Source organism: Ailuropoda melanoleuca, chromosome 3 (genome assembly GCF_002007445.2).
Source record: "Ailuropoda melanoleuca isolate Jingjing chromosome 3, ASM200744v2, whole genome shotgun sequence".
NCBI classification, from domain to species: domain Eukaryota; kingdom Metazoa; phylum Chordata; class Mammalia; order Carnivora; family Ursidae; genus Ailuropoda; species Ailuropoda melanoleuca.
Window position 1 is genome coordinate 90,512,973 of NC_048220.1, and position 22,186 is coordinate 90,535,158.

Below are 22,186 nucleotides of genomic sequence, written 5' to 3' on the forward strand. Positions count from 1 at the left end.
CTGCATAAAAATCTCTCCCATATGACGGATGGCTCAGTCCTCAATTTCCATGCTTAGAAAACCTGTGCTTGGAGCAAAGATTTAAAAATAATAAAAACCAACATTTCCCGAGGACTTAGCATATGTCTGCGATACATGCAATTTCCCATTTAATCATCATGGCAGCCTTGTGTTTACCCGTCCTCACATATGGTGGAGGAAACAGAGGCTTTTGGACATTGAGTTACATACTGGAGACTGCTTGGGCTCACCAATTCCCAGCCTCCTCCTCCTCTGAGGGTCATAGACAACATTTTCTGGTCTCTTTTGCAGTAGGTGGGCCCATGGATATAGGAGAGTGGACGGCGGGGGGGGGGGCTAGGCCTTTTTGTCAGGTTGTGGTCCGTTATAAATAAAATAGTCACATACATGGTCTTGGATCTTTCTCCTTCAGCTCAGTGGAGAGGATGTCAAAGATTCTGAGGACCCAGAAGACCGAGCCACAGGATGAAAGGAGGCTGGGGGCTCTGAGTGACGGCATGAAGCAGAGCCATTCCCATACCTGACCCACAGAGGACGGCTATATGAGTAAGAATTCAAGTTTTCTGTGTTAACTTGTGTTGGGTTCATCTCCTGCAGCAGCTCTTGCTATGTACCCTACTTGATACACATAACCATCTCCAGCTCCCATGTTTATTGAGCGGTCCAGTTCGGGTTTGTTTCCAGGCAGGCTGACTTCAGAATACACTGCCTTTCCAGAATTCTGTAACAAGGTGCAAAAACCCTGGGAGAGGTCAGGCGTTCTGTCCTGTCATTCTAGGACTAGCTTGGGGAAAGGCAGGAAAGGATTTTTACCCTCTCTCCCCCTCCCATGTTATGGGTTCGTGTGTGTGTGTGTGTGTGTGTGTGTGTTTTGTGAGGGGTTGGACTGGGCTGGGTGTAGTAGGAAACTCATGAGTAATTCAGAGATGGTTGGCATAGAAGAGAGTTTCAGGTTCTAGTGCATTTCTGGCGACGTGGGACTCCCTGTGTGCCACACTGTGGGCCCACCCCTCTGGGTCTACCTGCCACCTAAGAGTCTGGTTGGGGCAGAGGAACTCTGGATTAAGTGAGCTCCGCACTGGCTTCTTGCTTGTGATGAACTCTGTTGTGTTTGGTCCCACTGGCTGCTTCTACCCAGGGAGACACAACACAGTGGTTAACCTCCTTGTAGCTCCTGCCGAATCAGGATTCAGGCTGGCCTGTGACCAGCTGGAGGCTATTCCGTGAGTGTGTATCCAAGTGGTCCTGACACCAAGGGCATTAAACAAGGCAGGTGGCAGCTGGACCAGAGCACAGGGGGGAACAGTCTCCTGCCTCCTGAAGGGAAGTGGACCAAACTCACTGTACTTGGCAAGGTGTTCATATGTGCTTCTGAGAGGGACCTTGTCTGAAACATTTTTGTTCTCCTGTTTGCTTTACTAAATCATAGCTGGCTCTATGATGCTAACAGGGCCCATGAGACCTGACACCCGGTGTAAAGCAGGCTAGGCTGACCTCTCCCTCTCTATCCTCTCTCCTGGGGAAGCCACCCCTGGCCTGGCTGCGTGACTGGGAAGGTGCCACTGGCTCGGAGCGCCGGAGGGGGTCTCCGTGATGTGCTAACTAGACTTCCTGGGGAGCATCTGAAATCAGCCACCGCTGGGCTTGAAGCTGATTCTACCGCTTACCAGCTTGGGGGTCCTTAGCTTCAGTCTCCTTGCCTGCGAAGTGAATGCTCCGAGGAGCTCGTCCTTGCAATCTAGCCCCTCAATTCACTTCCACTTCCTGCTGTAGTCCCCCAACGCCTCTGCCTCAGGCCAGTGGCCACCAGCCTTCTCTGTCGTCTCATGCAGGTGACCATGTCAGCTCCCTCGCCTATTCTCCACGCTGCATCCAGAGCACTGGTTTATGAAATTAAAAGAGGCTCCCTCTTGTCTTTAATTAAAACAAAAACAAAAACAAACAAAAAAGAAGGGAAAGAATCCCCCAGTCTTTAATCTGTGCATCTTCTGATTCCTGCCAACCTCTCCTGTGTTCCAGCCTGGCTTACCACCGGCCCTTTGCATATGCCGGCGCCCTGGGTCTGGAATGCATTCCTTTCTCTTCACCTGGTCAATGCTTACTTTCAGACCCCAGCAACGTCTGGGCCATTCTCAGTCTAGGTCACCTCTCCAGTTATGTGTTTCCATGGCTTTATACATCTTTTTTTTTAAAAAAATGTAAAATTGTCAGGTTTTTTTTTTTGATTCTTTATTTTCAACACCCTCTTGGCACTTAACATCCCTGCCATTTTCACTACTTAGTGTAACGCTTTGCTTATCTACATTCCTGACCCAGGTTTCAAGAGGTGAGGACCCACGTTGATGTCTACCCACCTCCTTTAACCCCAGAACTTAGCACAGGGCCTGGGATGTGACAAGCTCTCTGTATAATGCTGCTGCTGAATGAATGAAAGATGAGGGTTAAATGAAAATGTGTGCAGAGCACTTAGCACTGTTCTTGGCATTAGTTAGCATCAGTAAATGCTAGCTACTGATGATAATAATACTCAGTGGGCTTGATAGGGAAAAAACTCGCCCAAATCATAAGTGTTCTTACTTGGGTTGCCCCAAGTGTGCAAGTTTGGGGGTAGATTAATCTGGAAGAAAATACAGACATACACAGATACATGCACACCTCCCAGCGTGGGGAGAGCGCTTGCCCTCATTTCCTGCCAGCACCTCCCAGAAGTAGAATGTGGCCTCAGGGAGAAGCCTGGCCGTGCCCTGAGGGCTGGAGGGACCCATCTATGCACGGGTGGGGTGAGGCTCCTCGCTGCCCCCCAGCCCGGGGTCCAGACTTTCCTCTCACCTCTGCTCCACTCAGAGAGGGCGCTGCGGGCATAGGCAGAGATCGCTCTAGCATGTATAGCACTTCAGGGGAGCACTGAGCTGCCTCTAACAAAAGCTCCTCCGAAAGTCCGAAATCCCAGCATCTCAGCAGCTCCCCTCTCCTGCGGCAGCCTCTACCTTTTCCTCACCTCAAAGCATTTCCACAGAAGACCAGTGTCCACAGGAGTTTTAGAGACTTTATTTATGTATAAACAATTTAAACACTTTGCCATAAATTATCTTTGCCTGTCCCTAGTCTTTGCTTAGCAGCAAATTAAAATTAATATAAAAACTCGATGAACAATTCATACATGTATATTACAAAAAAAGTTCCTGTACCAAAGTTCTTATTAGACTTTTTTTTGTTTTTTTTTTTTTAGTTTTTTTTGTTTTTGTGGGTTTTTTTTTTTTTTTAAGTTTTTATTTTCTCTCTTCGTGGTGACTGTCATGTGATTGTCTCAGTTTCTGGACCAAACAAACACACTAATAATTTTAAATCTGAAACAGTGATTGTGCCTTGAGGCTTATGTATGTACAGGGTGATCTGAAGTGGTGCCCGTTAGCAAAAGAGTGTCACAATGCCACGCCTCTACTGCCACTGATACCCACGAACTACGGAATCTAAACAGACTACACCCTGTAACCGCGCGTTACTGTCCACAATGGAATCTTCAAAGACAAAAGAGTATGAAATTAATCTGTAGTGATTATAGCCACCATTTGGAATTAAATTTTACACTCTGCGCTCAAATACATTAGCTCAGGCCAGACTAAGTTGGGACCTGAGAGTTAAGTGCTGAACGGTATTATTTTGCTTTGCTTTTTGATATTAATTTCCTTTTTTTTTGTTTTTAGTTTTTTTTTTTTCTTTAAAAAGTATTTCCAGTGCTCACTTGTTCACTTTTATTCCCCCCCCTCCCCGGTCGCTACACACAAATCACCCCCAAAGTCGTCTTTTAAATGCACCTGTATTGGTTTAAACGAAAACGTCTGTAGTATTTGTCCGACAAGCAGTCCGATCCGGGTTCCTCAGCTGGTCTGTGACGCGGCCCTGCTGGATGTCTCTGCATCGCTCACGCGTGGATGAGTGAGGTAATAAATAGAATGTGAGGCCTTCCCGTCTTTACGTCTTTGTTATTCGGTCGGTGTGTCTGTTTTGCTTTTTGTGGTTTTTTTTTTGTGTGTGTGTGTTTTTATTTTGTTGTGTTTTTCTGTTCTTTTGTTCCTTTTAGACATTTTGTGTCTTTGTTTCGTTTTTGTTTTTCTGTGTAGACCCAGAACAAGTGGGTCGTATTTTAGGGGAACTTGGGACATTTCGTGTGTTTGTTCATTCATTCGTTTGTTTTGTTCTCCTCAGAATTTTCAGCCAGGCTTTAGTCTACTTCAGGATGTGGACTTCTCGCTTGGACAGTAGCAGTTGAACTCAAAAAATGTGAGCTGTCTTGCCACTTGGCGCCTAAAGCAGCCTGGCCTCAGTGCCCCTGTTAGGTCTTCATCTCCTTAGGAGAGGAGATAACAGTTACTCCCGCCGAGCCATCCAGACAAGGAATGGCAGCACATTATTTTGTTACCTCTTTCCCATCTCATTCTGTCTTAAAAACTGGATGTTGCTGCTACTGTCCGCGAGCTCCGGGTATTGCTCTACGGGAAGCACGTAATACCCCTCGTACCCTTGCACGCGCCCCGTGCTCAGAAGCTGCTGCTTCTCGCCCTCAGTCCACAGGCGGCTGCCCTCTCTCCCGTCCCTGGCTTTCTGCTGCTCCTTGGCCCAGGCGGTGCCCAGGGCCCTCTGTCTCGCCTGGTCCAGGACGCGGGCCTTCTCTTCGTCCAGGGTGTCGGGGGTGAGGCCATAGCGGAGGCTGAGCAGCAGTGTGGAGTACTGGAATTCAATGTTGGTGAACCTTCGAGTCCTGCCGTTGACCAGCAGTGTGGGCTGTGACACGGTCACGTTCACCCCGCTCTCCAGCACCTTGCGGCCGATCGTGGTGCCCAGCGTGACCAGGTCGCCGTCGGCCGAGCCGATCTTCACAAAGTAGTGTGTGTCCTTGCCCTCGATGGTGTAGTGCATCTTGTCCAGGTAGTAGGCATTGTTCAGCACGGAAGCCACTTTGCGGCTGTCCTCGCTGGCGATGCTGGACACGCCAGTGGTCACTTGTCCTTCTTTGATGGCAAACATGATGCCTTTGCCAATGATGGGTGTGGTGGTGGCAAACCAGTGGCCTGCTTTCTCTCGGATGCTGGCATGGAGCTTTTTGGAGATGACCTGCCCTTCCAGAGCCATGAAGGCCTGATTGTGCCTCTCTGTTGTCTGCTGGACACCTGTAATGAGCTATGGGCAGAAGAAAACACAGAAGGCTGAGACGATGGTCCGGGCAGCTCTTTGCATGGGCCGAGAAGCTCATTAAAATAGGGTCAGCAAGGGAAATACTTGGATTCCCTGCAAGAACTAATCTTCTGTCTGTAATGATATGGGCTAATACGGTCCTACCTTTTGAAACGAGCCCAGGCTGGCTGGTTCCCAGTGCTCTGATGGTGTGCCCTGTCCACCTTATAGCTGTGACCCCGACTAAAAAGACGGTGCAGGGGTTCGCCACCTTGCTGACCTCTGTACCCAGGCCTACCCACTTACCACGCGTCTCCATTATTGGAGAAGAGAGAGTCACCGCGCTCTCGGATGGTTTGGCAGCTGCCCTGTGCACTTCAGACCCAGGAATATTCTGACCTGAAGGGCAGGGAGTTCCTTTGAGAAGCTGTGAACTCTGCCGCTGTGACCTAGATTTTTTTCAAGGCCAATGCCCTGGGTATTCATTAACTTGCTTGGGTTAAGACCTTGCTACTCAAAGCATGGCTAGCAGCAGAGGAATCGCAGGGACCTGCCTCGTTAGAAAAGCAGAATCTCAGGGCCTCACTCCAGACCTACTGAGTCAGAAGCTGGATCGTAACAGGACACGCCCTCGGTGGTTTGTGTGCAAATGCATGTTCCAGAAGTACCAGACTAAGAGGTTCTGGCACCGCGGGCCAGAGGGTATATCCCTGGGCTTTGAGTCCTTGGCTTTGAATCCTCGCCCCGGTTCTGCAGAGGGACGAAATCACCATTATCTCCTTGGCCTTGAGCTCCCTACTCACAAATTACAACTCATCTCAATTGGTGGTTGGGGGACAGACTGGGATAATGGAAGAGGCTGTGTTTGGGAGGTAAGGGCACTTAGATAAATGAGAGAAATGATGGCTATTCATCCACTGAGTGCTCCCCACAGGGCAGAACTGAGAGAACGTTGTTCTCAATTACCCACCAGCTCCTCCTCGTCTCTCTAGTTACACAGTGTGGGTGATTATTCAGAGCAGCTGAGACCTTTCCGACTTTTATGTTGCCGGGCGCTGTCCTGTAACAGGGGTTATCTGAACACCAATGCCCACCCCTCCCGTCTGACCGTGCCAGAGGTCTCGGCAGCACCCAAACAGAAACTGACCACCTCTCGGTCATCGCTGAAAGACCCAAGCGCAAATTATGTTCTGAAAATTTAATCTGTATACATTTGGGCCATAAAATGCTGAGGTTTTATGTTGGGCATAAAAATGTTCCTTAATGGGATAGAAACTGCAAACCACAGTTATATTACATCCCATAAAAGCCAAAAGGGTTATGATCTTATAGGCAGTGCAGATGGTAGGTTGCTGCTACATTTCTCTGTGCTGTTGTTAATCAAGGAGTGACTCAAGGGTATATACCGAACAGATAATGATACCACAATTAAGGTAATAATTGAGGTTGGGAAGAAATATGTGCTGTGCCAGACAGGTGACAGCACTGACATTTGCTTTCCTGGGAAGTCACAACGTTTCATGCACCTTTTTATACCCAGCTCTGATGTTTGCCTCCTCTACTGACATGCCCTTGGCTCCCGTGCGGTTCCGTTTTCAACAGGGAATGAGGACAATCATTCGGATTCTTGGCAGGAACCTCTGCTTACCTGTCCATTCTCACTGGCTTGACTCTCTGACAATTCATAGGGAGGAGGCACGAAATACATTTTGGCTCTTGGGAAGCCAGGAATTATGTTGCTAAGCTGAAATCCAAACATCACAAGCCAGCTTTTCACATCTACGGTGGAAACAAAAATAAAGATTTCTGAATCATGATGGACGGAAAGCAGTTGAGGATCGTGGAGAGAGAACAAAGCAAACTGGGTGGTTGGGTGTGGAGTCCGACAAGGGAGGGAGGCGAGAGCTTGTGAGGGTGTCCTGGTCCAGACCCAGAGCCGCTTTACATGGGTCCTGGGAAGGATGTCCTTCCAAGCCTGGTCACTTGATAACCCCATGCAGTGATGGAGGGGGGCCAGGGCCGGAGTAAGATCTAGTTTCAAACCCCCTTACTGTGCGACCTTGGGTAAGTTTCTGCCCCTCTCTAAGCTTCGGGTTCCTCAGACGTGAATTGGGATGATAACTGTACCAATGTCGTTGGGTTGTTGTGACAGTGGAAGGAGAAATCCTTGTCACCGTGCCTGGCAGGTAGTTTGCTCAGTAAATAGGAACTCCTTCATTTGGCGAGTATTTGAGGGAGCATCTGTTACCGGCCAGTTGCTGTGTTCGGAGGCTGGAGGTACAATGATCAACTAGGTGGATAAGGGATGATTATTAACACTGTGCAGACATTGGCAGGGGTGGGGGACTGCACTGAGGCTGGCTCATTATGGAAAAGGGGTTCCAAAAGTATGCAGAAGGCACAAAGTCTTCTGGCTTCTGAGACCCTTTTCCTAGATGCGTGCTTTTCAAGGAGAGGCCAGAGAGTGCTCTTGTGTGTTCAGAGTAAGACTTCCCTTCCCCTCCAGGGTCATGGCTGAGTCCCTTGATTTGGGAATCATACCTCTTGCCCCATAGGTCCTGCTCTCAGAGTAGGACTGCAGATCCCAGGCTGCACCTTCCTTCCACAGCGATCAGTAGAGAGCCGTGGACACCCACCCCTTGCAGCACTCACAGCCTCACCCATGCCATCTACCAGCAGGAGTCCCCTTCTCAGGCTCCTTGTCCCTGTTTATAACGGGCACCCCAACGTCATGCCCTACGTCTCTCCACTTTTCCTACCATTGGGCCTGGAGACCCAAGTGCTCCTTGTTAACAGTCATTACGGACCCCCAGGCCACTCACTCACCTGCATTTCTTGGTGCTTTTCTGCTTCACTGTCCTTCTCTCCACCTCTGTTCCTAAATTCATTCTTAGTGGTTCCTTTATACAAGCACTTGATCCTTCTAACACCCTGGCTTCTTCATTCCTTTGATGACGAGCCCTCACCCTTGTTCCTCCTCTGGACCCTGTCATCACCAATAACTCTGATCTCCCATTATCTCAATTTCTTGCACATCACCCTCTGACCACCACTTGGACTCTTTCTAGTTTACTCCTTTTTGTAACCTGACACCCATGTTCCTTGATCCTCTCCCCTTCTCCCTAGGATCTTCAATCCATCTTAAGCTTCTTGTCCCTATTCCTCAACATCTTGGTCTCTTTTCTTACCTAGCACACATCCATGGCCAATCATTAGAATCATTCCTTCTATACTGTCAGATCCCGTGTCCCTTTCTCACTTTATCACACTTGCTTGGTGAGATCACAATTTTGGTTAAATCCATGTATTTGCCTGTTCCTTATGTGTACCCATGCCGCTGAATTTGACTGGAGAAATAAATGTAACTACACTGACTGGTGTCACTTTAAATTCCTGACTGTGAACCCCAGTTGTGCCTTCCTGCTGCCTGACAATGTTCCCTTCCTTCATCAGTCTTTCTCCTATTCTGCTGGGTGATGTTACATCTTCTCTCTCCTAAAACCATCAACATCTGCTTTCATTTCTCACTGGAACAGCTGACCTTGTTTTATATTCTGAAAAAAACCAAATGCAGCCAGAGGGGAATTCCCCTAAACTCTCATCACATTGACTGGCCTTCCAGCATCTGTATCCGTATTTCCTGCCTTCTTCTTACTCCGGATGAGCTGCAGTCAGCCCTCCGCATGTGCAGTAGGCAGCATCTTTTCTTGTGCACTCAAGGACATCACTCCAGCAACTCTCTCTCTCTCCCCCATGGCATCAAATTACTCCCTTTTTCAATGGATCAACCCTATCAGCATACAAACATGCTACCAAATGTCCACTTTAAAAGAAATTCCTTCCTTATCCCTTCTTCTCCCATTTGCTACCATCCATTTCTCTCACCCTCCTTGACCAAAACTTCTCAGGATCAAAATAATTCTCTGTACTCCTTGTCTCCCATTCTCCTTTGAATCAGGCTTTGTCCCTAACTGTTCCACCGAAGGAACTCTTGCCAAGGTCATGAATGACCTCCATGTTGCTAAGTCTGATGTTAATTTGGGTCCTCATCTTATTTGACTTCTCAGAAGTACTTGACAAGTTGAATGCCCCTGACTTTCTTTTTTTCTTGGTTCTCTGGACAACACATTCACTTGTTTGTCCTTCTCCTACCTTGGTAGCCACTCCTTGTCCCTTTCTGGTTCCTCCTCGTCTGCCTCCTGATCTCTTTAATGTTGGAATGCCCTAGACTCAGTCTGTGAACTTCTCCACTCCACCTACTCTCACAAACATGGTGATCTGATCCATCCTTAGGGCCCTATATACCATCTACATACTGATGCTGACTCCAAAATTTCTATCTCCATCCTGGACCTCTCAGACTCCAGACTACTTTATCTAATTACATTTCAAACTTTTGTCCAAAATTGGACTTCTGATCTTCCCCCCCAGACCTGTCCCATCCGTAGACTTTTCCATCCCAGATGATGGCCAGTCCATCCTTCCAGCCACCATACTTGCCCCCTTTCTTTTCCTTTCTCTCTACATCTAAATCCATCGATAAATCCTTTACTTTTTTTTTTAAATTGAGGTAAAATTCACATAACATAAAAGTCACCATTTTAACCATTTTAAAGTGCACAATTCAGTGGCTTCTAATACCTTCACAATATTGTACAACCATCATTATTATTTAATTCCAGAACATTTTCATCACCCCCAAAAGAAGCCTTATACCTATTAGCAGTCATTCTGCATTCTCCTTTCTCCTCGGTCCCTGGTAACCAACAAACTGCTTTCTATCTCTATGGATTTGCCTATTCTGAATATTTCTTACAAACACAGTCATACGATATGTAGCCTTCTGTGTCTGGTTTCTTTCACTAAGCATAATGTATTCAAGGCTCATCCATATTGTAGCACATATCAGTAGAGTTCATTTCTTTTCATGGCCAAATAATATTCCATTGTTTGGGTATATACATTTTGTTTATCCATTCATAAGTTAATGGGTATCTGGGTTGTTTTTATGTATTTTTTTTTACTATTATGAATAATGCTGCTATGAATATTTGTGTACAGATATTTGTCTGAAAACCTTTTTCAGTTCTCTTGCTTATATACATACCTAGATGTGAAATTGCTGGGTCATATGGTTAAATCCTTTACTTTTATTTTTAAAATAGATCAAGAATCTTTGTCCTCTTATCACTTCACCACCTTGATCCTGGCTAATCATCCCTCACCTGGACTTCTAACTGGCTCCCTGCTTTCACCTTTCTTCCCCTCATATCTTATCAGCACAGCAGCCAGAATGAGCCTTTAAACTTGGAGCAGACCATGCCATTGCTCTGCTCAGAACACCCAGGGAATCCCCATTTTTCTCAGTGAAGAAGCCAAAGTCTTCCTACTGGTCTGTAAGGACACTTGTCTGTTACCTGTCTGACCTCATGTTCTCTTGCTCTCTCCCTTGCTCACACAGCTCCAGCCTCGATGCTATTTCTTGAACATGCCAGGCACACACTCATCTGGGGGTCTTTGCACTGACAAGCTCCTCTGCCCAGAGTGTACTTCCCTAGAAGTATTTTTTGGCTCTCTCACTTCTTTCAAGTCTTGTTCAAATGTTGCCTCTTGAATAAGGCAAACCCAACCACCACATTTAAACTACCCCCCCTTCTCCACCTCCAGCAATCCCAAGTCCCCTCATTCTGTTCATCCTCCACCCCCTGCCCCCAAAGTGATCACATTCTAACATGCTGTATCGTTGGTGTATTTATGGTTCACTGTCTGTCTCCCTCACTGAGAATGCGAGTTCCATCAGGGCAGGGAGTTAAAAATTTTGTTTTATCCACTGATGTCCTCCCAGGTCCTATGATATTGGCTGACACAGAATACGTGCTTGATAGTATACATGGAATGAATGAATGAAAGAACACTGAATATATGTGGCAAAAGCTACCGTGAGTAGTGTAAATGTGACAGGGGAACTAAGGGTTCCTTGAGAGCATGCTTCTGAAGAGGTTCGGTAAGGTATAACTACCTCCTGCCCTGCGACTGCTGTGAGGAGTTTAATGTTGACTTGGCTACAAAACACATAGGCATAAAAGAACCTTCTGATGAGAGGGAATCTGGGATCCACAGTCCATCCATCGTCCTTGGCCACAGACTAGTTCTTCCAATAACTTGGGCTATCACTAATAGTAGTTACCATGGAAGAGTCATTGAAGAATACAGGTTTGCAATTGCCTTGTGTCTGCATCCAGCAATGATCATACATTCACAGAGCACCTGCTCTGTGCAAGGTCGGTGCTGGTGGCTGTGGAGGATGAATCTCCCAACTTTGGATATTCATGGTCGCTCATCACAGCTGTTTTGCCGTATCCAGGTATCACCTCCAGTAGTACTGACTTACTGATTGAAAAGATAAAATTGGCCTGTTCCACGTAAGCCCATTTTAAAAAATGGACTTTAAAAACTTTTAAAAACTTCATGTTCCTACCATAAATGGGAAAGCAAACTCACTTGATGCAAGCAGAAAGTAACTGTAAAATTAAAACAAAGCAATGCAATTAAATTAGAGCATGATTTTTGTTACCTGCTACTGAGGGAGTCTCAGACCTTCTCTCTTTGTTAAAAGGGGAGATTGGAAGTGTTAACTAGGTGTGAAGTACATACCAGCATTAGGTGGAGACTTTCTCCTCAGCTGAATTGGAAGAATAAAAAGAGCACTAAAGAGGCAAACTCTCCCCATCTGTGTTTCCATGTTATTTAATACCTCATCTGTACACCGTATACAGTCATCCCATCTTTCATCAGGGATATGGAGGATATGTGGGGAATTCCACGAAAGGCAAGAGAAGTCTTGCCCTCCAGGACTCTCCCCATCCTGATCTCTTTGCTGCCAGGACCCCTCACTAGTACTCAGGAGGTGATGTTGAGAACCCCCTGCCTTTGAGACTGGACATTTTAATGGCCGCTCCCATGAAGGCCGATAGCGCATGCCATCTACTTTCTTTTCTTTTCCTTAAAGTTTCTAACATGGCTTAGTTTCTAAGTCTAAACCTATTCTGAAACATTTGTTCAAGTTGCTCATCTCCTCCATTCTGCAGAAAGCACTTCTGGCACCACACAAATACCCCTCTTCCTTTTTGAGGTAATTAGTGTTATCTGGTGACAGGCTCCCTACACATTCTGTAGAGAGGGAGCCTTTGGGGCAGGAGCTGACGAGGTGGTCCCTCCTAATAGCTCATTACTGTTCGCCTCTCATGTTCTTCAGGGCATGTGATGATGTTGTGGCCGCCGAGCATACTCTCCGTCTCCAACAGCGCTGTCAGAACAGCATCTTAGGTGTTAAGTGTAGATCTGAGAAGAGGGTTAATGTGAGAAGGAGGTTGTGCCTTCCTCCGCACTTAGGGAAATTCACCTCCATAAAATCCCACATGCTCACATGTGCCTGGAGTTTGTAAACCCAAAGACCCGCCAGGGCGAAGGGGTGAGGAGAAAATACAAGTCATTGCCGATGATTTCTAGGACGTTTGCTTAACTCACATTTGTCTGGGGTGTCAGGTTTGCCAAAGCAGGACCACTTAGGCCAGAATTTGGGTCTGTGTGCATCTGGAGACCCCTCCCCACGTTCCTCAGAAAATTACGCAGAGGTGGTATCTCCGCTCTCCATCTGGGAACTCCACCTGTCCAAGCCCATGGCTGCTTATAAGTAACAAAATGCATCCCTACCATTTATTAGCCTTAGCTCTGTGCTAGGCACCCTACGCGGCAGGCCTCATTTACTTTTCACAGCCCCCAAGGGGTCAGCGCTATGATTGCCACCATTTTGCTGATGAAAAAATGAGGCCTCAGAAAGTTTGAGATATCATCCAAGTGACACAACAAGTGATTAGCAAGGCCAACATTGGGGTCTTGAGATGTACTCAGGTTCTTACAAGAGGACGAATGGGCCTGAATTACAGGCCAGGCTTGGGGCTGGGAATGGGTCCCCCATTTGTCTGGAACTGAGGAGTTTCCTGTGATGCCAGACTGGAAAAGACTGAGGCCCTGCAGGTTGTTGGGGGAGGGTGTCTGCCTCCCAGTCTGTTTTTTACATCCTTTCCTCTGATATCTGGTTATCACAGATGTATCAGTTGTCAATATATTACCTTAAAAAAATACTGGTTGGGCAGGGTGCTTCTTTGGAGGCTATGAGCGGGAAGGAAGCACTTCTGGCCCTCCTTCACCCCCTCCTGGTGGCTACGCCTCTGCTCCAGCCCCGGGGCCTCTGAACTCATGGGTACTCTAGGCTGGTCTCCGTTGTGCTTGCATTCTCAGGAGGAAGAAGCTCCTCCAGCCTCAGCGGCTGCCTCTTGCATTCAGAGAGCTCTGTTTCCAAAACATCAATGATTTTATTTTTTTTAAGCACCAGCAAGAGAAGGTTCTGTTCTCTGCGTTCCTCCCGACTACATCTTAATTACTTCCTTTCCTTAAATTGTGAGCGGCAAGTTCAACCACTGCTCGTCTCCTAAGTGGCAAATTAAGACTCATTTAGACGGGGTTTACAGATTAGCCAACATTGCAACAGCAGAGAATGATTTGGTGTTCTCTGCTAGGATCCTCTCTCCAGGGGGCAGCTCATCTTGAACGGGCAGCAGGTGTGGGCTTGTGCCTGGTCTGACGCTCTGCTCTGCCTGGGCCCTCCTTTCCCCAGCTTTGACTGCTCACATCAGCTCTATGCACGTGCTTCTCTAACACTACCTTTTATTTTAGACTCTTTCGAATGGTTTCTGGATTCAATTTTGTTGGACTTAGTTCAACTTGATTTGATTCCCATTTATTGAGTCTCCATGAAGTGCTAGAATGAGGAAAGTCATACTGCTGTTCAGAATATTCTGATAATTTTTTTTCCTTTGCAGGAGAACTAGGGAAGTAGCTGAGGGGGTCAGTGGGTTTGACTGCTCTGTGAATGATTTTGTGTGGACCTTGGCAGCTCTAGTGGCTGAGGGCTTTCTTTTTATTTGACTCTGGCTGACTCACCCCTAAGTTATCCAATGCCAAGCTATGTTTTGAGAAGCACATTCTGGAGGGTGAGGGAATTCTCCCAAGGCTAAGATAGGCATGGTCTGCCTTCCCATTCACACTGGTTCCTATGTCGAGAACACTCTTCCTCTCCCTTCCCCACTTCATAAAGGTGTCTGCTGAAATGCCACCTCCTCGGAAAGTCCTCTGTGAGCACCCTAAATATAGGAGATGCTTCCCATCACTCCCTGTCTAACCCCTTATCCTATTTTATTTGTATAGCACTTATTGTCACCTGAAACTCTGTACGCACATATGTGTGTGTATGTTTTCCTGAGAGGTCCTTTAATTTGAAAATGCAGTGAATTGGGGGAAAACAGTCATGCTAAGCCATGGGGAAGAGAAAGCATGGCAGAGTACCATGGCAGGGCCTCTCAATGAGGTGCGGTGGGGAGAACAGGAGGGAACTAGCTTGGTCAGAGCTCTTGGGCTCAAAAGGTACCAGCTGCTTCTGTTGTAAGGGGATGCTGGGTTCAGCTTCAAAGGCTCTGGAATGTGATGATGAGATACGGCATGGTCCCAAGTTGATCTTTACGGTCACCCTTCTGTAGCATGGGACACTGAGGGCAGCCCTGTGGTCGGCTAGCTGCTGCTTCCTTTCTTGAGGGTGGACAAGTGACACCTGGTCACCTGAGGGTAGGGACCCTTTGGGTTTGATGTCTCCTTGGCTCATGGCCAAGAGCTGTGAGTTTTCTGGAACTTAGGGGCCTTGGAGTTGGGGTCCCTACTGTTGCTCCTCTACAATGCATGGACAGGGAGGATGACTTTAACTTCCTTGCTGAAAGTTGGTCTCTGCAGCCATCTATTCATCCATCCATCCATCCATCCATCCATCCTGATTTCCTGATTTTCCGAGGATAAGAACTTTATCTTGCTGTCCACTGCATCTCCAATACTTAGTATATGTTAGATATTATAAAGATATTTGTCGAATGGGTGAATGAATGGATAGACGGATGGAGATATGTGGATGAGGAGATGGATATTAGTCTATGTTAGATATTATGAAAATATTTGTTGAATGGGTTAATGGAGGGATAGATGGACGGAGATACATAGAAGAGATAAGAGATAGGGAACCTTATTTTACCAATTTCTCACTTATCATGAGGCAGTAGATTATTTGCCCTCCTTGGCCCTTCTCCAAGCTTCCTATGTCCTTTTGACTCATAGTCTTTCTTTAGCCTTGAGCTCATTTCTGCCAACCAAGATCCCCTTCAGTATTCAAGCCCAGTTTGACATTGGACCCTTCTGCACTATGTCACAATTTTCAAACTTGAAGTCATCTACACACGTATATATACACAGCCCCCTTTGAGAGAAGGGTGTTTGTCTTGTTCATCATTTCTATCCCCGGAATCTAATATAATGCCACTCTATAAATGCTTATTGAACAAATAACTGAACAGACACCTATATGCTAGCACAAACCTAATTATGCTTTGCATTATCATTGTCTGTTTGTATCTTGCCAGCCTGCTTTGAGGCCAGGAACTGGGTCTTAGTCATCTCTTACCTGTGCTAACTCAGTCCTTCATTTGTAATGATAATGGTAAGAGCATGAGCAGATACTCTTTTGGGAGCACCCACTGTCTGTGCTAGGCACTAATCTTTACCTGCATAAGTTCATTTACGTCTCACAATCACTCTGTGGGGTGGTTTTATAGTACTTTTTCACAGAGAAGGAAACTACAGCTCAGAGAGATTAGAAACCTAGCCCAAAGTCCTTTGGCTTATAAGTAGAAGTGAGAGAGTCTGAACCAGGCATTTCTGACACCAGAGTCCCATTATTTCCCCCTTCATAAGGATGTTTTCCTCTCTCGGGGTAGGAAGTGCTCTTATAAAAGTTATTTCAACTAAATGGACTTGAAAATGGTTAGGACATCTTCAAATAGGTCTGAAGACTGCTCTGTGCTGCTGTCACTTGACTGTTCTAGATACCATACAGACCAGTGTTTATAGGTCTCCAGGATTCTCCTAACATCAGAAGTAAGACCTTGTTTCAAAGTTCCCAACAGTCTGTCAGGATAACCACCCCCGAGGGAGCCACTGCCCAACTGAGACGGTAGAGTCCTCACCTGTCACATAGTTCTTCAAATCCAGCTCATTGCTAAGAGGATTGTTGCTCTTGAACATATACAGGTTAAAGGGGGCTGGCTCCTTGCCCACGTTTTTCCACATGGTATAGTCTGGAGAGGTCCATCGTCCTGCTAGCACGTCATAATCACGCTGAGTGAAGTGGACCAGCTTGGTCAGGGGATCATAGAGTCCACCATGGAAGCCAATAACCATCTGGAAGTCAGGGTTGGAGTCATAATAAATCTCCCCATAGGCCGTATACTGCAGTTGTTTGATCATGAGACCGTTGATGCTGAACACAGCCAGAGGAGTGCCTGTGTTATCCGAGGCGACATAGTACTCCTCCCCACTGCTGCTCTCCATGGCAAAGAGGTGACCCTGGAGGTCATAGTAGAGTGAGGTTATCTCTGAGTTGGAGTGATTATAGACATGGGTGATACGGGTTGGGTTGTGGAGGTCAGAGTAGAAATATTGCAGGTGGTGGCCCAGGTTGGTCTTGTAGGAAGCCCGCCGCCCTACACCATCGTAGCGGTACTGGACACTCCACCCACTGGCCTTGTTGTAGGCTCTTGTTAGGAGGCCCTTGGAGTTATATTCAAAGATGTCAGCCCCTCGCTGGCACAGATAGCCGTCGTCATCAATTTTGTACTGCACATCACCGAGTCTGGTTATCCGATCCCGGAGATCGTAGCGCAAGGGCATAAGGCGTACACTATTTCCCGGATTCAGTAAATGCAGGTTCCCATTGAGGTCATAGCTGTAGCGCCAGGTTGGGCGGTCATTGACAGCCACACTCTGGAGCTGCCCATCCCCATCGTAGTCATATGTGTACTTAGTGGTGTTAGCATAAGGCCCCAGTTTTAGCTCCCTTTTAATCACCCTTCCCATGCTGTCATATTGCACCGTCATCCAGTACATGAGGGACCGAAACATCTCGTACTGGACTTCCTTGATCCGCCCGTGGGTGTCAAAGTGTTTGCTGAGGGTCATTACAGCAGTGGTGATGATCTGGTTGATGTCATAATAGATGACTCCAAACTTGCCAAAATGCTCCACCTTGCCAGAAATCTCATCGTAGCGGTAGAGATCAACGGGAAGGGGGGTCTCACTTATGACGGGCTTGATGCTTGCAATCCGGAAGCTGTTGTCATGATAGGTGTAGTCAAACCTGGCATTGACCATGCCTTCCTCGGAGAACCTGTAGATCTGCTTGTCCACAAGTGGGCCAATCTTCCGATACCTGATTGTGCAGGAAAAACCCCCACTTTGGAGACTGACCATTTTTAAAACTCCAGTGGTCTCATCATATCCAAAAGTGACAGCAGTACTGTCGTAGACAATCTCTGATAGCTTGGAGAGTTTCCCATACTTATAGAATACTTGGCGCCCAGTGCCCAAAAAGGACGTCTTGAGGATGCGGCCGTCATCACTGTAGTCAAAAATGACCGAAGCGTTGCTTTCAGGGGGGTTATAAATGTTGCGGATGTAGCCAATGGAAGTATGGGTGGACATGCTGTGCCGGGCAACACTGGGCATGGTGACGGCGTGGAGACGGTCAGAGGAGTCATACTCAAATATGTACTGACGCTGACTCTGAAGCAGGAGGACCATAGACTGGAGGAAGGAAAGGGGGAAGGAACGCATGAGCTGGCTCTTTAAGACCAAGCACTCAAATGCACAGAATCTATTCCATTTTCCAAAATGGCAATTCAAAAGCCAAGAAGGATGAGGAAGTTTAGACCAGAGATTATGAGTAGATTGATTTCACTGGGCATGCTAATTCTGATGGATTATGGTGGCTACCTGGACCAGTGCTTCCCGAACTTTACTGTGTGTGTGTGTGAAATACCCAGGGATCTTGTTAAGAGGCAGATTCTGATTTAGTAGTTTGGTGGGAGGATGAGGGGGAAGGTGGCCTGAGAATCTGCTTTTGTAACAAGCACCCAGGTGATCCTGATGTTGCTTGGACCACACTTTGAGTAGAGAGGGCTTGAAGGACTGAGGTGAGAGGCACTGAGTTTGCCTCTAGAGCTTGATAACAAGAAATCCTAAGAGGGTTTAGAAATGATTGCCACTGGCCCAGCAGGGGACACCCATGCTATGTTTTGGCCACCTCTGATTACATCTAAAAAAACATATCTTCCATTTAGAAACTACTGAAAAGATTAAATAACCCAGAATCATCAATTTTGGGGGGATAAAAATGGCCTCAAACTTGGGGCAATTGGGAGATTCTTGCCTCCCCCGGTTAACCATTCTAGTATTTTATGGCATAATGAGAACAGGATTCAGGGATGACCAAAGGGACAGCAGCCCCACTCTTATGGAGGGAGGTCACTGCTCTGTCTGCAAGTGACTTCTGTAATGGAGAGGCAAGAAAGGAAGAAATAGAAATGGAACCTGTGTCGAGGTGAGCACAGGGGAGAGGCCTGAGCTGAGCAAGCCCCCATCTAATGACTCAGAGGACCAGGACAGCCTTCAAAAGTCTTGGCTTGTACCCCAAAGGGACCTCTTTTTATGGTTGCTCCAACCTGACCCTTTCTCACACGAAGACCTGCAACTGGCACTTTCAGACACGGGGAATTATGCAGAGAGAATCCATTGGCTGTTTTAGCCAATAGGCCAAGTAGGAGGCTGTTGCTCTGTGTGCCTGAGTTTTAGGCAAAATTCCCTACCCGGATGACTTAATTTCGGGCAAGGCAGAAATGAATCACTGCATTTCCAATTCATAAATAATGATTAGCTGCGATGCCAGTGGGATGATTCTGCCCGCTTCAACAGCACTTTTTTTTCTGGAATAAAATCAGACAATCCATTCTTTTTGCCATTATCGAGTGTCTAGCACTTTTCCCCCTTTTAATGGTAATAGTGATGAGCTAGGAATAACATTTTCCTTCAGATTTTCCTCCCTCCCTGTGAGGATGGGAGCATGAGGGGAGACCTTATAGAGTCAAAGGAAAGATGTTAAATGTCTCGTGGCAAAGCATATCAGGTCAGCTTAGAAAGAGCAGTGTGAATAAAGGAGAGCCCCAGCTGAGTGAGGACATCACGCTCACCTACCTTGTCAAGGTAGGAGTAGCTCCACACTTTCCCATCAGCAAACATGCGGGACACGATTCGGCCTTGCTTGTCGATGTCTGTCCTCTCACTCATGGCCCCACGCTGAAGGCCAGCCAAGCGCCCGTTGAAGAAGTATGAGACGTTGACTGCTGCCAGCCCACTGCTGGGGAGCCAGAGGAATGGGCGGCCCACCTGGTCATAAATGATCCTCAGGGTGAACTTTCGGTGATCATCATAGATCTTTTCTGTCCGAATATTCCGGTCATAGTCAATGGACAAGAGATTTCTTCCGTGGACCTAGGAGAACACAATGGACTTGGTTTGAGAGACATCACCTGGGCGTGTTAGCTTCTGTGAAGGACATGGCTGACATGGCCAGGGAACAAGTGTTCAGTGGAGGAAGAACTAACCTTGAAGTTACTGAGAGTAGTGTTTCCTAAACTCCTTTACATCATGGCACACAAAGAAAATGGTAATATTTGTAGGGTGCACGAAGATACAGAAATGAGGCTGCTTATGGTCAGAGATGACTAATTTGGGCATGGCTGCCGTAAGCAGTTATGTAGACTGTGCGCCCCACAATTAAAAGGAGTATCATCCTGTCGTAGAACGTGTGAATGGTGAAAATCGTGCACTGTACAAGTTAGCCATACATAATAGCCCTGGACACTGGGGTTCTGACTGCCCTGCCTGGCCACCTTGGAGGGCAAGATAATTTGTATATTTGCACACTTTCAACCCTTTTTTGGCATATCACCAGCTGAGTAGCTAATGATCTTTAAGAGTAGCTGCCAAGATTTCTTCTGAAATCTCAATAAAGGTACCTAGGAGGGTGGGGAGGATGTCTTAGAAATCCGTGTTTTGCAAAAATCTGGGAATGGGAAGGCTTATTGCTATGTGAACTTCTTTACTTCTATTTATTTATTTTTTTTAAAGCTTTTATTTATTTATTCGACAGAGATAGAGACAGTCAGCGAGAGAGGGAACACAAGCAGGGGGAGTGGGAGAGGAAGAAGCAGGCTCATAGCAGAGGAGCCTGACGTGGGGCTCGATCCCGTAACGCCGAGATCACGCCCTGAGCCGAAGGCAGACGCTTAACCGCTGTGCCACCCAGGCGCCCCTCTTTACTTCTATTTAGAGAAAAATCTTGCCACTGTCAAGGGTGCAAGACATCAGTGGGGAGACCTCAACAGGGCTGGGAAGTTCCAACAAAAGAACTGATTTACTCAGATTTGAAAGGAGTAGTGGAAGATATCTAGACACAATTTAATATTTATTTAGAAGCTGATCTGATGAGAGAAGAGAGCCTGTCCCAGAAGGCAGAGCTGGGTGACTAGACTCTGGTTAGGGGCAAAGGAGGGGGACACTTGTGATTCAGCTAGTCCTGAGTGGATGGCTGGAAGTGAATAAAATGAGGCCAACTGAGCCCAGGCTCTTTCAACATAATTGAAGGCAAATCCAGATGTCCCTGGGGTGACGACTGAAGGCAAGGGAAGATGTAAACAGGCAAAAGGAAGAGAAGTGAGATACGTCTGGTACCTCCTTACCTTACCTAATAATGCAATAGCATCTAATAATAACAGTGATGATGGTGATGTTGGTGGTGATGGTAATATCTTTAACACATGCTGGGGGTAGTGTACATAGGCACTGTGTTAGGCAACTTGCATCTCTTGTCTGAGTTGGTGCTCACAAGGACCGCTTGACAAATAAGGAAACTGAGCCCGAAGTAGAGAGGTTACATACTTGCTCAAGGTCACATAACAATGAAGTGGTAGGGTTGGTCTGGAACTTAGGTCTTCACACTTGAACCAGTTAACCACTTAGACATTTAACCAGCTTTACTGATTCCTGTATTACATATGCACCGAGTGCCCTGACTTGTCAAATGATGAAGAGACGGTAAAGCATTGCCACAGCCCCTGAGGGCTCCATGTTATAGCTTGATGGGGAGACATGGGATAATTCTAATACCACAGAAACCTGTGTTCTAGGGAGCAGCATTGTACCCAGGTAAAGAACTACATTTCACAGCTTTCCCTGGACAGAGGGGTGGCTAACATGATGTAAGTGGTAGTTTTCAGCTGGGTCTCCTGGGAACCTTAAAGGAAGCTGACTCCGCTGAGAAACAGGCATCCATTTGTTCTTTCCACTTTCCCCCTTTTCCTGGGTGGAAGGTGGCTGCGATCCCTGGAGCTCCAGCATTCAGCTTGTAAATACTTTGAGGATGGAAGCCTCAAGGATGATGTTTCATCCAGAGAAAGTCTAGATCCCTGTTGACCTATGTTATCTTTTAACGGTCATCCATACCAGCCATGAATGGCTTACCTCTAGACTCCTTTTAGGTCATAACAAATAATATGTCCATATATTACTTAAGCCATTGTTATTTCTAATCTCTGTTACTAGCAGTTGAAACTAATCTCAATTGATATAAGCCCCTTATGTTTTGACAGGTATTGGCTAAGTACTTTACCTATCTTATCTCAGTTTAATTCTCACAACACAGGTAGAAATTATGTTATATGTGGGCAGTGGAGCCCAGAGGGGGTCACAAATCTAGACAAGTGGTGGAGGCTGGATTTGAACCCAAGGACAACTTGATTGCTCAAACTATTGCCATTTCCATGGAGTCATCTCAGAGAGAAGGGGATAAAACACTTGAGACAAGTGCAGAAGGCCATCAAGATTCTTAATCCTTTGAGTTTGAAATTTCAGTTCAAGACCTTGCCAATATTTTATTAGGAGAATGAATAATGTGGCAACAATGAGGAAGGATTTTCAGGGTGTCCTGAAGCCAACTGCTGGT

The 22,186-nt window shown here is 46.7% G+C and overlaps 1 protein-coding gene across 1 annotated transcript in view; it reads right to left on the minus strand.

The window, feature by feature from the left end:
* Positions 1–2,783: 2,783 nt before the first annotated feature.
* Positions 2,784–22,186, minus strand: part of TENM2 (teneurin transmembrane protein 2) — a 1,230,113-nt gene continuing 1,210,710 nt past the window's right edge. The window contains exons 29-32 of the mRNA XM_034655661.1: positions 19,378–19,674; positions 16,317–17,931; positions 6,842–6,972; positions 2,784–5,199 (exon numbers count right to left, since the gene is read on the minus strand). Of these exons, the coding sequence (XP_034511552.1) occupies positions 4,438–5,199; positions 6,842–6,972; positions 16,317–17,931; positions 19,378–19,674 (2,805 nt within the window). The 3' untranslated portion in view covers positions 2,784–4,437. The remainder of the gene's footprint in view (positions 5,200–6,841; positions 6,973–16,316; positions 17,932–19,377; positions 19,675–22,186) is intronic.